At 52.3% G+C, this 17,132-nt stretch overlaps 2 protein-coding genes across 2 annotated transcripts in view; both read left to right on the forward strand.

Moving 5' to 3' along the window:
* Positions 1-7,233, forward strand: part of XPNPEP2 (X-prolyl aminopeptidase 2) — a 107,586-nt gene extending 100,353 nt beyond the window's left edge. Inside the window, exon 21 of the mRNA XM_075322371.1 lies at positions 6,546-7,233. Within this exon, the coding sequence (XP_075178486.1) occupies positions 6,546-6,746 (201 nt within the window). The 3' untranslated portion in view covers positions 6,747-7,233. The remainder of the gene's footprint in view (positions 1-6,545) is intronic.
* Positions 7,234-9,607: 2,374 nt separating this feature from the next.
* The window catches only part of SASH3 (SAM and SH3 domain containing 3), a 77,936-nt gene continuing 70,411 nt past the window's right edge, over positions 9,608-17,132 (forward strand). Inside the window, exon 1 of the mRNA XM_075322372.1 lies at positions 9,608-9,704. Within this exon, the coding sequence (XP_075178487.1) occupies positions 9,648-9,704 (57 nt within the window). The 5' untranslated portion in view covers positions 9,608-9,647. The remainder of the gene's footprint in view (positions 9,705-17,132) is intronic.

Genomic DNA, 17,132 nt, shown 5'->3' on the forward strand with positions numbered 1-17,132 from the left:
GGGCAGCAGTCCCATAATAGTCATTTGGGGGTATTGGTCATACCGTTGTGGGCAGACAGTTATAGGCAATGACTGGGACACGGATTATACTAGTGGGGACACAGTGTTTGGGGCATAAATTATAATAGTCGGGACACAGCATTTGAGACATGGATTACACTAGTGGGGACATAGTGTTTGTGGTATGAATTACACTAGTGGGGATGCAGTGTTTGCGGTGGGGATTCTACTAGTGGGGGTCACAGTGTTTGGGGTGGGGATTATACTAGTGGGGGTCACAGTGTTTGGGGTGGGGATTATACTAGTGGGGGTCACAGTGTTTGGGGTGGGGATTATACTAGTGGGGACGCAGTGTTTGGGGCGGGGATTATATTAGTGGGGACGCAGTGTTTGGGGCGGGGATTATACTAGTGGGGACGCAGTGTTTTGGGTGGGGATTATCCTAGTGGGGACGCAGAGTTTGGGGTGGGGATTATATTAGTGGGGACGCAGTGTTTGGGGTGGGGATTATATTAGTGGGGACGCAGTGTTTGCGGTGGGGATTTTACTAGTGGGGTCACAGTGTTTTGGGTGGGGATTATCCTAGTGGGGACGCAGAGTTTGGGGTGGGGATTATATTAGTGGGGACGCAGTGTTTGGGGCGGGGATTATATTAGTGGGGACGCAGTGTTTGCGGTGGGGATTTTACTAGTGGGGTCACAGTGTTTTGGGTGGGGATTATCCTAGTGGGGACGCAGAGTTTGGGGTGGGGATTATATTAGTGGGGACGCAGTGTTTGGGGTGGGGATTATACTAGTGGGGACGCAGTGTTTGGGGTGGGGATTATACTAGTGGGGACGCAGTGTTTGGGGTGGGGATTATATTAGTGGGGACGCAGTGTTTGGGGTGGGGATTATACTAGTGGGGACGCAGTGTTTGGGGCGGGGTTTATATTAGTGGGGACGCAGTGTTTGGGGCGGGGATTCTACTAGTGGGGACGCAGTGTTTGGGGCGTGGATTATACTAGTGGGGACGCAGTGTTTGCGGTGGGGATTTTACTAGTGGGGACACAGTGTTTGGGGTGGGGATTATACTAGTGGGGGTCACAGTGTTTGGGGTGGGGATTATCCTAGTGGGGACGCAGTGTTTGGGGCGGGGATTATATTAGTGGGGACGCAGTGTTTGGGGTGGGGATTATACTAGTGGGGACGCAGTGTTTGGGGTGGGGATTCTACTAGTGGGGACGCAGTGTTTGGGGTGGGGATTATACTAGTGGGGACGCAGTGTTTGGGGCGTGGATTATACTAGTGGGGACGCAGTGTTTGCGGTGGGGATTTTACTAGTGGGGACACAGTGTTTGGGGTGGGGATTATACTAGTGGGGGTCACAGTGTTTGGGGCGGGGATTATATTAGTGGGGATGCGGTGTTTGGGGCATGGATTATACTAGTGGGGACGCGGTGTTTGGGGCGGGGATTATACTAGTGGGGGACACAGTGTTTGGGGCGTGGATTATACTAGTGGGGACGCGGTGTTTGGGGCGGGGATTATATTAGTGGGGATGCGGTGTTTGGGGCGTGGATTATACTAGTGGGGACGCGGTGTTTGGGGCAGGGATTATAATAGTGGGGACGCAGTGTTTGGGGCGGGGATTATACTAGTGGGGACGCGGTGTTTGGGGCGGGGATTATACTAGTGGGGACGCAGTGTTTGGGGTGGGGATTATACTAGTGGGGACGCAGTGTTTGGGGTGGGGATTATATTAGTGGGGACGCAGTGTTTGGGGCGGGGATTCTACTAGTGGGGACGCAGTGTTTGGGGTGGGGATTATACTAGTGGGGGTCACAGTGTTTGGGGTGGGGATTATCCTAGTGGGGTCGCAGTGTTTGGGGCGGGGATTATATTAGTGGGGACGCAGTGTTTGGGGTGGGGATTCTACTAGTGGGGACGCAGTGTTTGGGGCGGGGATTATACTAGTGGGGACGCGGTGTTTGGGGCGTGGATTATACTAGTGGGGACGCGGTGTTTGGGGCGGGGATTATACTAGTGGGGACGCGGTGTTTGGGGCGTGGATTATACTAGTGGGGACGCGGTGTTTGGGGCGGGGATTATACTAGTGGGGTCGCAGTGTTTGGGGCGTGGATTATAATAGTGGGGACGCAGTGTTTGGGGCGGGGATTATACTAGTGGGGACGCGGTGTTTGGGGCGGGGATTATACTAGTGGGGACGCAGTGTTTGGGGCGGGGATTATACTAGTGGGGACGCAGTGTTTGGGGTGGGGATTATATTAGTGGGGACGCAGTGTTTGGGGCGGGGATTCTACTAGTGGGGACGCAGTGTTTGGGGTGGGGATTATACTAGTGGGGGTCACAGTGTTTGGGGTGGGGATTATCCTAGTGGGGACGCAGTGTTTGGGGCAGGGATTATATTAGTGGGGACGCAGTGTTTGGGGTGGGGATTCTACTAGTGGGGACGCAGTGTTTGGGGCGGGGATTATACTAGTGGGGACGCGGTGTTTGGGGCGTGGATTATACTAGTGGGGACGCGGTGTTTGGGGCGGGGATTATACTAGTGGGGACGCGGTGTTTGGGGCGTGGATTATATTAGTGGGGACGCGGTGTTTGGGGCGGGGATTATACTAGTGGGGTCGCAGTGTTTGGGGCGTGGATTATACTAGTGGGGACGCGGTGTTTGGGGCGGGGATTATATTAGTGGGGATGCGGTGTTTGGGGCGTGGATTATACTAGTGGGGACGCGGTGTTTGGGGTGGGGATTATACTAGTGGGGGACACAGTGTTTGGGGCGTGGATTATACTAGTGGGGACGCAGTGTTTGGGGCGGGGATTATACTAGTGGGGACGCGGTGTTTGGGGCGGGGATTATATTAGTGGGGATGCGGTGTTTGGGGCGTGGATTATACTAGCGGGGACGCGGTGTTTGGGGCAGGGATTATAATAGTGGGGACGCAGTGTTTGGGGCGGGGATTATACTAGTGGGGACGCGGTGTTTGGGGCGGGGATTATACTAGTGGGGACGCAGTGTTTGGGGTGGGGATTATACTAGTGGGGACGCAGTGTTTGCGGTGGGGATTATACTAGTGGGGACGCAGTGTTTGGGGTGGGGATTCTACTAGTGGGGATGCAGTGTTTGCGGTGGGGATTATACTAGTGGGGACGCAGTGTTTGAGGTGGGGATTATCCTAGTGGGGACGCAGTGTTTGGGGTGGGGATTATACTAGTGGGGGTCACAGTGTTTGGGGTGGGGATTATCCTAGTGGGGACGCAGTGTTTGGGGCGGGGATTATTCTAGTGGGGATGCAGTGTTTGGGGCGGGGATTATATTAGTGGGGACGCAGTGTTTGGGGCGGGGATTATACTAGTGGGAACGCAGTGTTTGGGGCGGGGATTCTACTAGTGGGGACGCAGTGTTTGCGGTGGGGATTATACTAGTGGGGGTCACAGTGTTTTGGGTGGGGATTATCCTAGTGGGGACGCAGTGTTTGGGGCGTGGATTATACTAGTGGGGACGCGGTGTCTGGGGCAGGGATTATAATAGTGGGGACGCAGTGTTTGGGGAGGGGATTCTACTAGTGGGGACGCAGTGTTTGGGGCGTGGATTATACTAGTGGGGACGCGGTGTTTGGGGCGGGGATTATACTAGTGGGGACGCGGTGTTTGGGGCGGGGATTATACTAGTGGGGACGCGGTGTTTGGGGTGGGGATTATACTAGTGGGGACGCAGTGTTTGGGGCGGGGATTATACTAGTGGGGACGCAGTGTTTGGGGTGGGGATTCTACTAGTGGGGACGCAGTGTTTGGGGTGGGGATTATACTAATGGGGACGCAGTGTTTGGGGCGTGGATTATACTAGTGGGGAAGCGGTGTTTGGGGAGGGGATTATATTAGTGGGGACGCGGTGTTTGGGGAGGGGATTATATTAGTGGGGATGCGGTGTTTGGGGCGTGGATTATACTAGTGGGGACGCAGTGTTTGGGGCGTGGATTATACTAGTGGGGACGCAGTGTTTGGGTTGTGGATTATACTAGTGGGGACGCAGTGTTTGGGGCGGGGATTATACTAGTGGGGACGCAGTGTTTGGGGCGGGGATTATACTAGTGGGGACGCAGTGTTTGGGGCGGGGATTATACTAGTGGGGACGCGGTGTTTGGGGCGGGGATTATACTAGTGGGGACGCGGTGTTTGGGGCGGGGATTATACTAGTGGGGACGCGGTGTTTGGGGTGGGGATTATACTAGTGGGACGCAGTGTTTGGGGCGGGGATTATACTAGTGGGGACGCAGTGTTTGGGGTGGGGATTCTACTAGTGGGGACGCAGTGTTTGGGGTGGGGATTATACTAATGGGGACGCAGTGTTTGGGGCGTGGATTATACTAGTGGGGAAGCGGTGTTTGGGGAGGGGATTATATTAGTGGGGACGCGGTGTTTGGAGCGTGGATTATACTAGTGGGGATGCGGTGTTTGGGGCGTGGATTATACTAGTGGGGACGCAGTGTTTGGGGCGTGGATTATACTAGTGGGGACGCAGTGTTTGGGGCGTGGATTATACTAGTGGGGACGCAGTGTTTGGGTTGTGGATTATACTAGTGGGGACGCAGTGTTTGGGGCGGGGATTATACTAGTGGGGACGCAGTGTTTGGGGCGGGGATTATACTAGTGGGGACGCAGTGTTTGGGGCGGGGATTATACTAGTGGGGACACAGTGTTTGGGGCGTGGATTATACTAGTGGGGACGCAGTGTTTGGGGCGGGGATTATACTAGTGGGGACGCGGTTTTTGGGGCGGGGATTATATTAGTGGGGACGCAGCGTTTGGGGCGGGGATTATATTAGTGGGGGCGCAGTGTTTGGGGCGGGGATTATATTAGTGGGGGCGCAGTGTTTGTGGCGGGGATTATATTAGTGGGGATGCGGTGTTTGGGGCGTGGATTATACTAGTGGGGACGCAGTGTTTGGGGCGGGGATTACACTAGTGGGGACACAGTATTTGGGGCGTGGATTATATTAGTGGGGGCGCAGTGTTTGGGGCGTGGATTATATTAGTGGGGGCGCAGTGTTTGGGGCGTGGATTATATTAGTGGGGGCGCAGTGTTTGGGGCGGGGATTATATTAGTGGGGACGCAGTGTTTGGGGCGTGGATTATACTAGTGGGGACGCAGTGTTTGGGGCGTGGATTATACTAGTGGGGACGCAGTGTTTGGGTTGTGGATTATACTAGTGGGGACGCAGTGTTTGGGGCGGGGATTATACTAGTGGGGACGCAGTGTTTGGGGCGGGGATTATACTAGTGGGGACGCAGTGTTTGGGGCGGGGATTATACTAGTGGGGACGCAGTGTTTGGGGCGTGGATTATACTAGTGGGGACGCAGTGTTTGGGGCGGGGATTATACTAGTGGGGACGCGGTTTTTGGGGCGGGGATTATATTAGTGGGGACGCAGCGTTTGGGGCGGGGATTATATTAGTGGGGGCGCAGTGTTTGGGGCGGGGATTATATTAGTGGGGGCGCAGTGTTTGTGGCGGGGATTATATTAGTGGGGATGCGGTGTTTGGGGCGTGGATTATACTAGTGGGGACGCAGTGTTTGGGGCGGGGATTACACTAGTGGGGACACAGTATTTGGGGCGTGGATTATATTAGTGGGGGCGCAGTGTTTGGGGCGTGGATTATATTAGTGGGGGCGCAGTGTTTGGGGCGGGGATTATATTAGTGGGGACGCAGTGTTTGGGGCGGGGATTACACTAGTGGGGACACAGTGTTTGGGGCGTGGATTATATTAGTGGGGGCGCAGTGTTTGGGGCGTGGATTATATTAGTGGGGGCGCAGTGTTTGGGGCGTGGATTATATTAGTGGGGGCGCAGTGTTTGGGGCGGGGATTATATTAGTGGGGGTGCAGTGTTTGGGGCGGGGATTATATTAGTGGGGACGCAGTGTTTGGGGCGGGGATTATACTAGTGGGGGCGCAGTGTTTGGGGCGGGGATTATATTAGTGGGGACGCAGTGTTTGGGGCGTGGATTATATTAGTGGGGGTGCAGTGTTTGGGGCGGGGATTATATTAGTGGGGACGCAGTGTTTGGGGCGGGGATTATACTAGTGGGGGCGCAGTGTTTGGGGCGGGGATTATATTAGTGGGGGCGCAGTGTTTGGGGCGTGGATTATATTAGTGGGGGCGCAGTGTTTGGGGCGGGGATTATATTATTGGGGGTGCAGTGTTTGGGGCGGGGATTATATTAGTGGGGACGCAGTGTTTGGGGCGGGGATTATACTAGTGGGGGCGCAGTGTTTGGGGCGGGGATTATATTAGTGGGGGTGCAGTGTTTGGGGCGGGGATTATATTAGTGGGGACGCAGTGTTTGGGGCGGGGATTATACTAGTGGGGGCGCAGTGTTTGGGGCGGGGATTATATTAGTGGGGGCGCAGTGTTTGGGGTGGGGATTATATTAGTGGGGACACGGTGTTTGGGGCGGGGATCACACACTTACAGGCGATGTTCGGGGAGGGCATTATTGACAGAGATGAGACCACCTCACACGTTCTCTTTTATTCTGTAGATTAAACATGTGGACAAATATTATGAAAATATCCGGAAAACTCTGGGGCCTGAATTACAAAGGCAAGATCTTCAGGAGGCCTTCCGCTGGCTGGAGGAGCACACCAGGCCTCTGTCCTGCGGACCCCTCCTCACTGCCCCCATCGGTGTCCTCATCGTCACCGCCATCACCACCCTGTGCATTCAGCTGAGGATGGCGTGAGATAATGCCGCCACCTATGTGCAGCCCACAATGGCGGCCACCTGTGATGCACTGGACTGTGAGCGCTCTGCACCGGGGCATGGACAGGACTCCGGACGATATGGCGGCATAATAAATACTGGGAAGAATCCGCTGCTCTGCGCTTATTGTATGTGCGGTATAATGGGGATGAATATATCGGGAACTGCAGAAATCCGCGAAGCTGCAAACTTTATTCTTATTTTCTAGATAATTTCTTAAAAAATTAACTTTATATGGACACAGATAACTGTAATAAATGATTAATATTATAAGTGGTGAATGTCTGCACCCGGCAGTGATTATTGCAGGGATACGGCTCTAGATTAAGGTGTTTACACTGTTGCAGTCTTCTGCTTTGGTTGTTGTGTGCAGTGATGGCCTCTAGAGGGCGGCGTCTCCCTGTGTAAATCCCCCGCAGCGGAGCCACAGAACGTTACTGATTAGATGAGGAAATAAATATATAAATACAAAGGAAAATGCTGCAAATTATTAAAGTCATTTCATCCTCAAGTCATAAAGTGATCGCAACACAACGCCACAATCTCCTGATTACAAACCAGACCGGGGCGCCACGCACGAAATACCGCCACCTCACAGGAAGGTCACCGATACATGACTGCAGAGGAGGAGAATGTGGGTGACGCTCTGTAATGGGGGATCTGTGGAGGACGCTCTGTCATAGGGGGATCTGCGGAGGACGCTCCGTTATGGGGGATCTGTGGAGGACGCTCCGTTATGGGGGATCTGCGGAGGATGCCCTGTTGATTAACAAATTCTGGCTTTTCTTTCACAATTACAGTGCGTGCTCACCCTCCTGACTCTTCTGTAGCCGCCGTTATCATTTCTCACTCAGTTTTTCCAGGAAAAAGAATAAAGAAGGAAAAGAGCAGAAGAGAGAAAGATCCAAGAAGGTGCGAAGATAACAAAGAGCGACGATCCTCCGAGAGAGAAAAGTGACAGCGACGGGTAAATCTGCAGAATCTGACACAGAACTATTCACTGCTTCATATTAAATAAAAGGAAGAAGAAACCAAAAGAATAAAGAGAAGTAAATCATCTCTATAAAAGAAGCGACACCTCAGCCCCGGAAACACGAAGTGACAAAACCGAAATGCAGAACCGTGCTCCAGAAACACCGACACAAAAACTGCAGATTGTACATAGGGCAGTATTATAGTAGTTATATTCTTGTACATAGGGGCACTATTATAGTAGTTATATTCTTGTACATAGGAGCAGTATTATAGCAGTTATATTCTTGTACATAGGGCAGTATTATAGTAGTTATATTCTTGTACATAGGGCAGTATTATAGTAGTTATATTCCTGTACATAGGGGCACTATTATAGTAGTTATATTCTTGTATATAGGAGCAGTATTATAGTAGTTATATTCTTGTATATAGGAGCAGTATTATAGTAGTTATATTCTTGTACATAGGAGCAGTATTATAGTAGTTATATTCTTGTACATAGGAGCAGTATTATAGTAGTTATATTCTTGTACATAGGGGCAGTATTATAGCAGTTATATTCTTGTATATAGGGGCAGTATTATAGTAGTTATATTCTTGTACATAGGGGGCAGTATTATAGTAGTTATATTCTTGTATATAAAGAGCAGTATTATAGTAGTTATATTCTTGTACATAGGGGCAGTATTATAGCAGTTATATTCTTGTATATAGGGGCAGTATTATAGTAGATATATTCTTGTATATAGGGGGCAGTATTATAGTAGTTATATTCTTATACATAGGAGCAGTATTATAGTAGTTATATTCTTGTACATAGGAGCAGTATTATAGTAGTTATATTCTTGTACATAGGGGCAGTATTATAGTAGTTATATTCTTGTACATAGGGGCAGTATTATAGCAGTTATATTCTTGTACATAGGGGGCAGTATTATAGTAGTTATATTCTTGTACATAGGGGCAGTATTATAGCAGTTATATTCTTGTACATAGGGGCAGTATGATAGCAGTTATATTCTTGTATATAGGGGCAGTATTATAGCAGTTATATTCTTGTACATAGGGGCAGTATTATAGCAGTTATATTCTTGTATATAGGGGCAGTATTATAGCAGTTATATTCTTGTACATAGGGGCAGTATTATAGCAGTTATATTCTTGTATATAGGGGCAGTATTATAGCAGTTATATTCTTGTACATAGGGGCAGTATTATAGTAGTTATATTCTTGTACATAGGGGGCAGTATTATAGCAGTTATATTCTTGTACATAGGGGCAGTATTATAGCAGTTATATTCTTGTATATAGGGGCAGTATTATAGTAGTTATAATCTTGTACATAGGGGGCAGTATTATAGTAGTTATGTTCTTGTACATAGAGGGCAGTATTATAGTAGTTATATTCTTGTACATAGGGGCAGTATTATAGTAGTTATAATCTTGTACATAGGGGGCAGTATTATAGTAGTTATGTTCTTGTACATAGGGGGCAGTATTATAGTAGTTATTTCTTTCCTGTTCGGCCTCTTTGATTGTTTGGTCTGTATATTAGTTTATCACACATATATAAGCACAGTGGTGGTCGCAGGTGGACGGTTTTCCTTGGACTCTATATCGTTCCTCTGCTGTCAGTTTTGGGCTCCGGGGGGGGGGGGGGGGCTGTTCCTAGTATTGGGGTGCTCTCAGCAGAGCCGCAGTCACTTGTGGGGGCGTTTATCGCTGCTGCGGTTTCCTTCCTCATTTTCAGGGCTCCTGCGGTGACATTCTGTAGAGAAGTAACTTTTTGGGCCGATCACGTGACCCGGCTTCCTGTAATTTGTTGCATGATTTACATCCTTTCAAAGCAAAGTGCTGGAGTCCAGCGATCAGCGACCCCGAGATACATTGTGTCTGCAATCAGAGATGTTACGGAGGAAACCGTCCAACGCCTCCGACAAGGACCCGGCGCAGAAGAAGAAGGTAGGGCGCAGCATGGGAGCACTATACTGTGCACTATATGGCTGTAGAGCCTGAGCGGCGTACACCACCTGCTGAGCCTGAGCGGCGTACACCACCTGCTGAGCTGTGTATCTAAGCCCGACATCCGGAGACTTCACAGAGCTGTACAACTAATGTGATCAAATCTTACTTGAAGTAATTTCCGTGGATAGAGAACTAGTACCGTGATGTATCTAATCCTTTCCTGTGTGATACTGTGCTGAGCTGTATCTAATCCTATCCTGTGTGATACGGTCTGTTTAGCTGTGTATCTAGTTCCATCATGTGTGATACTTTTTGATCAGCTGTGTATCTAATCCTCTCCTGTGTGATACTGTCTGCTGAGCTATGCATCTAATCCTTGCCTGTCTGAACCATGTATCTAATGCTTTCCTGTCTGATGAGCTTTGTGTCTAATCCTCTCCTGTCTGCTGAGCCGTGTATCTAATCCTCTCCTGTCTGCTGAGCCGTGTATCTGATCCTCTCCTGTCTGCTGAGCCGTGTATCTAATCCTCTCCTGTCTGCTGAGCCGTGTATCTGATCCTCTCCTGTCTGCTGAGCCGTGTATCTAATCCTCTCCTGTCTGCTGAGCCGTTTATCTAATCTTCTCCCGTCTGCTGAGCCGTGTATCTAATCCTCTCCTGTCTGCTGAGCCGTTTATCTAATCTTCTCCCGTCTGCTGAGCCGTGTATCTGATCCTCTCCCGTCTGCTGAGCCGTGTATCTAATCCTCTCCTGTCTGCTGAGCCGTGTATCTAATCCTCTCCTGTCTGCTGAGCCGTGTATCTAATCCTCTCCTGTCTGCTGAGCCGTGTATCTAATCCTCTCCTGTCTGCTGAGCCATAATAATAATAATAATAATTTTATTCATTTATATAGCGCTATTATTTCCACAGCGCTTTACATACATTGGCAACACTGTCCCCATTGGGGCTCACAATCTAAATTCCCTATCTGTATGTCTTTGGAGTGCCATGTCATGTATCTAATCCTCTCCTGTCTGCTGAGCCGTGTATCTAATCCTCTCCTGCCTGCTGAGCAGTGTTTCTAATCCTCTCCTGTGTGATACTGTCTGCTGAGCTGTGTATCTAATCCTATCCTGTGTGATACTGTCTGCTGAGCTGTGTATCTAATCCCATCCTGTGTGATACTGTCTGCTGAGCCGTGTATCTAATCCTCTCCTGTCTGCTGAGCCGTGTATCTAATCCTCTCCCGTCTACTGAGCCTTGTATCTAATCCTCTCCCGCCTGCTGAGCCGTGTATCTAATCCTCTCCTGTCTGCTGAGCCGTGTATCTAATCCTCTCCTGTCTGCTGAGCCGTGTATCTAATCCTCTCCTGTCTACTGAGCCTTGTATCTAATCCTCTCCCGTCTACTGAGCCTTGTATCTAATCCTCTCCCGTCTACTGAGCCTTGTATCTAATCCTCTCCCGTCTACTAAGCCGTGTATCTAATCCTCTCCCGTCTGCTGAGCCTTGTATCTAATCCTCTCCCGTCTGCTGAGCCGTGTATCTAATCCTCTCCCGTCTACTGAGCCTTGTATCTAATCCTCTCCCGCCTGCTGAGCCTTGTATCTAATCCTCTCCCGCCTGCTGAGCCGTGTATCTAATCCTCTCCAGTCTGCTGAGCCGTGTATCTAATCCTCTCCCGTCTGCTGAGCCGTGTATCTAATCCTCTCCCGTCTGCTGAGCCGTGTATCTAATCCTCTCCCGTCTGCTGAGCCGTGTATCTAATCCTCTCCCGTCTACTGAGCCTTGTATCTAATCCTCTCCCGTCTACTGAGCCTTGTATCTAATCCTCTCCAGTCTACTGAGCATTGTATCTAATCCTCTCCCGTCTGCTGAGCCGTGTATCTAATCCTCTCCCGTCTACTGAGCCGTGTATCTAATCCTCTCCCGTCTGCTGAGCCGTGTATCTAATCCTCTCCCGTCTGCTGAGCCGTGTATCTAATCCTCTCCCGTCTGCTGAGCCGTGTATCTAATCCTCTCCCGTCTGCTGAGCCGTATATCTAATCCTCTCCCGTCTGCTGAGCCGTGTATCTAATCCTCTCCCGTCTGCTGAGCCGTGTATCTAATCCTCTCCCGTCTGCTGAGCCGTGTATCTAATCCTCTCCCGTCTGCTGAGCCGTGTATCTAATCCTCTCCCGTCTGCTGAGCCGTGTATCTAATCCTCTCCCGTCTGCTGAGCCGTGTATCTAATCCTCTCCCGTCTGCTGAGCCGTGTATCTAATCCTCTCCCGTCTGCAGAGCCGTGTATCTAATCCTCTCCCGTCTGCTGAGCCGTGTATCTAATTCTCTCCCGTCTGCTGAGCCGTGTATCTAATCCTCTCCCGTCTGCAGAGCCGTGTATCTAATCCTCTCCCGTCTGCTGAGCCGTGTATCTAATCCTCTCCCGTCTGCTGAGCCGTGTATCTAATCCTCTCCCGTCTGCTGAGCCGTGTATCTAATCCTCTCCCGTCTGCTGAGCCGTGTATCTAATCCTCTCCCGTCTGCTGAGCCGTGTATCTAATCCTCTCCCGTCTGCTGAGCCGTGTATCTAATCTTATCGTGTGATACATTCTCCAGCCCTAGTTTTGGGGTCCGCTCCCGTGCAGAGTGATTTCTGCTCTGAGGGTCTCGCTTTTCGGCTGCTGCAGTCTCCCCCTCGGGGCCGTCATCACAATGTGCAGTGTGTTATATTCGGGTGACGTTTGTGGAGTCAGGATTTGCCCCTTATCCCGGTGCCGGGGGCCGATCCCCCGGAGCCCCCTGTACCCGGCAGCCACGTTATGCGCTGCAGCTGTAAATATACGGGGGGCCTCCTATTGGCTGATCCCCCTATTATGGGGCTTATGTGAAGGGCCGAGGGCCCGGTATAATCCCCGGAGGCACCGGTTGCTCTTATCTCGGGAGACACAATCATGGTGACATTTTCACCCCCAGAGCTCTGGAGAAACCCCGATTGTCGCATTCTCCGGTCACAAAGTCACCACCGATCATTATCGGGAAATCGTCATCAAAATACACGAGAAAAAGAAACCGAGAAATGAAAGTCGCTGTGAAAAGACTTCGCTTCTCCCGTCCTCCAGTCACACCCGGAGCTGCATTCACAGTTCTGCTGGTTTACAGAGCGCAGGGCAGGAGTTCAGCTGACACTGGGGGTTTAGATGCATTGCAGTCCCTCTCTAGTCAGCAGAAGCCTGAATGCAGCTCTGGATGTGACTGGAGTATTCGCCCATATTGCATCGCACTCAGTTGTTTTGACACAATTTTCCAAATTATGGTAAAAATGAGGCCGTATTAACTGTGATTTCTGAAAATTGAGGCGAAACTCCCCAGTGATAACATAATGTGGCTATGTAGAATCAGAACGGGGCAAACAAGTCTCAGAGCGGCCGTAAGTTACCGCAAAGTATCAGAAGTGGAGACTGCAGCCTCCAGCATCGTCACTGTGTCAGACACGGCCGGACTCCACGATGTCAGTGCGTATTTTACCTCTTTACCCCGTCATCCATGACGGACAGGTCAGAAAAAGTGTCTAAAGCCGATCAGAAAATGGTGCAAAGGAAGGAAGATTTCTGGGTACAAATTCCTGTAGAATTCTGGAGCTTTAGCTTAATAAATCTCCCCAATATCCGGATATCCCCCCCGTGGTTCTTAGAGGATCACATAGAAGCCTGCGGGCCCCGTACACCGGTCCAGTATGCAGGAGCAGCAGAGACCCCTGTATAAGATAGAAGCCTGCGGGCCCCGTACACCGGTCCAGTATGCAGGAGCAGCAGAGACCCCTGTATAAGATAGAAGCCTGCGGGCCCCGTACACCGGTCCAGTATGCAGGAGCAGCAGAGACCCCTGTATAAGATAGAAGCCTGCGGGTCCCGTACACCGGTCCAGTATGCAGGAGCAGCAGAGACCCCTGTATAAGATAGAAGCCTGCGGGCCCCGTACACCGGTCCAGTATGCAGGAGCAGCAGAGACCCCTGTATAAGATAGAAGCTTGCGGGCCCCGTACACCGGTCCAGTATGCAGGAGCAGCAGAGACGCCTGTATAAGATAGAAGCCTGCGGGCCCGTACACTGGTCCAGTATGCAGGAGCAGCAGAGACCCCTGTATAAGATAGAAGCCTGCGGGTCCCGTACACCGGTCCAGTATGCAGGAGCAGCAGAGACCCCTGTATAAGATAGAAGCCTGCGGGTCCCGTACACCGGTCCAGTATGCAGGAGCAGCAGAGACCCCTGTATAAGATAGAAGCCTGCGGGTCCCGTACACCGGTCCAGTATGCAGGAGCAGCAGACACGCCTGTATAAGATAGAAGCCTGCGGGCCCGTACACCGGTCCAGTATGCAGGAGCAGCAGAGACCCCTGTATAAGATAGAAGCCTGCGGGCCCCGTACACCGGTCCAGTATGCAGGAGCATCAGAGACGCCTGTATAAGATAGAAGCCTGCGGGCCCGTACACCGGTCCAGTATGCAGGAGCAGCAGAGACCCCTGTATAAGATAGAAGCCTGCGGGCCCCGTACACCGGTCCAGTATGCAGGAGCATCAGAGACGCCTGTATAAGATAGAAGCCTGCGGGCCCGTACACCGGTCCAGTATGCAGGAGCAGCAGAGACCCCTGTATAAGATAGAAGCCTGCGGGCCCCGTACACCGGTCCAGTATGCAGGAGCATCAGAGACACCTGTATAAGATAGAAGCCTGCGGGCCCCGTACACCGGTCCAGTATGCAGGAGCAGCAGAGACCCCTGTGTGTGCAGGAGCAGCAGAGACGCCTGTATAAGATAGAAGCTTGCGGGCCCCGTACACCGGTCCAGTATGCAGGAGCAGCAGAGACCCCTGTATAAGATAGAAGCCTGCGGGCCCCGTACACCGGTCCAGTATGCAGGAGCAGCAGAGACGCCTGTATAAGATAGAAGCCTGCGGGCCCCGTACACCGGTCCAGTATGCAGGAGCAGCAGACACGCCTGTATAAGATAGAAGCCTGCGGGCCCCGTACACCGGTCCAGTATGCAGGAGCAGCAGAGACGCCTGTATAAGATAGAAGCCTGCGGCCCCGTACACCGGTCCAGTATGCAGGAGCAGCAGAGACGCCTGTATAAGATAGAAGCCTGCGGGCCCCGTACACCGGTCCAGTATGCAGGAGCAGCAGAGACCCCTGTATAAGATAGAAGCCTGCGGGCCCCGTACACCGGTCCAGTATGCAGGAGCAGCAGAGACCCCTGTATAAGATAGAAGACTGCGGGCCCCGTACACCGGTCCAGTATGCAGGAGCAGCAGAGACGCCTGTATAAGATAGAAGCCTGTGGCCCCGTACACCGGTCCAGTATGCAGGAGCAGCAGAGACGCCTGTATAAGATAGAAGCCTGCGGGTCCCGTACACCGGTCCAGTATGCAGGAGCAGCAGAGACCCCTGTATAAGATAGAAGCCTGCGGGCCCCGTACACCGGTCCAGTATGCAGGAGCAGCAGAGACGCCTGTATAAGATATAAGCCTGCGGGCCCCGTACACCGGTCCAGTATGCAGGAGCAGCAGAGACGCCTGTATAAGATAGAAGCCTGCGGGCCCCGTACACCGGTCCAGTATGCAGGAGCAGCAGAGACGCCTGTATAAGATAGAAGCCTGCGGGCCCGTACACCGGTCCAGTATGCAGGAGCAGCAGAGACGCCTGTATAAGATAGAAGCCTGCGGGCCCCGTACACCGGTCCAGTATGCAGTAGCAGCAGAGACCCCTGTATAAGATAGAAGCCTGCGGGTCCCGTACACCGGTCCAGTATGCAGTAGCAGCAGAGACCCCTGTATAAGATAGAAGCCTGCGGGTCCCGTACACCGGTCCAGTATGCAGGAGCAGCAGAGACGCCTGTATAAGATAGAAGCCTGCGGGCCCCGTACACCGGTCCAGTATGCAGTAGCAGCAGAGACCCCTGTATAAGATAGAAGCCTGCGGGCCCCGTACACCGGTCCAGTATGCAGGGGCAGCAGAGACGCCTGTATAAGATAGAAGCCTGCGGGTCCGTACACCGGTCCAGTATGCAGGAGCAGCAGAGACACCTGTATAAGATAGAAGCCTGCGGGCCCGTACACCGGTCCAGTATGCAGGAGCAGCAGAGACGCCTGTGTGTGCAGGAGCAGCAGAGACGCCTGTGTGTGCAGGAGCAGCAGAGACGCCGGTGTGTGCAGGAGCAGCAGAGACGCCGGTGTGTGCAGGAGCAGCAGAGACGCCGGTGTGTGCAGGAGCAGCAGAGACGCCGGTGTGTGCAGGAGCAGCAGAGACGCCGGTGTGTGCAGGAGCAGCAGAGACGCCTGTGTGTGCAGGAGCAGCAGAGACGCCGGTGTGTGCAGGAGCAGCAGAGACGCCGGTGTGTGCAGGAGCAGCAGAGACGCCGGTGTGTGCAGGAGCAGCAGAGACGCCGGTGTGTGCAGGAGCAGCAGAGACGCCGGTGTGTGCAGGAGCAGCAGAGACGCCTGTGTGTGCAGGAGCAGCAGAGACGCCTGTGTGTGCAGGAGCAGCAGAGACGCCGGTGTGTGCAGGAGCAGCAGAGACGCCGGTGTGTGCAGGAGCAGCAGAGACGCCGGTGTGTGCAGGAGCAGCAGAGACGCCTGTGTGTGCAGGAGCAGCAGAGACGCCGGTGTGTGCAGGAGCAGCAGAGACGCCGGTGTGTGCAGGAGCAGCAGAGACGCCGGTGTGTGCAGGAGCAGCAGAGACGCCTGTGTGTGCAGGAGCAGCAGAGACGCCTGTGTGTGCAGGAGCAGCAGAGACGCCGGTGTGTGCAGGAGCAGCAGAGACGCCTGTGTGTGCAGGAGCTGCAGAGACGCCTGTATAGGATGATCTCTGCACGGAACATTCTATATAACATCCAAGTGAGGAAATTATTGTTATTCCAAGCATGGCCGGCTTTAGGCATGTGCGACTTGTGCGGTCGCACAGGGCGCCAACGGCCATGCATCGGGGGGCGCCGCAGAGAGGTAAGAAGTAAATTTCCTGTCTCCTCCGGTCCCAGCACTGCGTTTTTACTGTAACCGCCACCGCGCAGGCAGCAGGCTTTGATAGGAGGAGCCGCAGGTAGACCCTTTGTTAGAAACTAAACGTACTGTCTCCAGCGGCAACTCTCCATTAATTTCTTGAAGCTTCGCAACCAGGCGCCAGCTGCCTCTCTGTGTGGACGGACGTCTGCCTCTCCGTGCCCGTAGGAGACTGTGTGTGTGTGTGTGTGTGTGGGCTCCTGCTGCCCGTAGGAGACTGTGTGTGTGTGTGTGTGTGTGTGTGTGTGGGCTCCTGCTGCACGTAGGAGACTGTGTGTGTGTGTGGGCTCCTGCTGCACGTAGGAGACTGTGTGTGTGTGTGTGTGGGCTCCTGCTGCACGTAGGAGACTGTGTGTGTGTGTGTGTGTGTGTGTGTGTGTGTGTGTGTGGGCTCCCGCTGCACGTAGGAGACTGT

The sequence above is a fragment of the Anomaloglossus baeobatrachus genome, chromosome 9 (assembly GCF_048569485.1).
Source record: "Anomaloglossus baeobatrachus isolate aAnoBae1 chromosome 9, aAnoBae1.hap1, whole genome shotgun sequence".
NCBI classification, from domain to species: Eukaryota; Metazoa; Chordata; class Amphibia; order Anura; family Aromobatidae; genus Anomaloglossus; species Anomaloglossus baeobatrachus.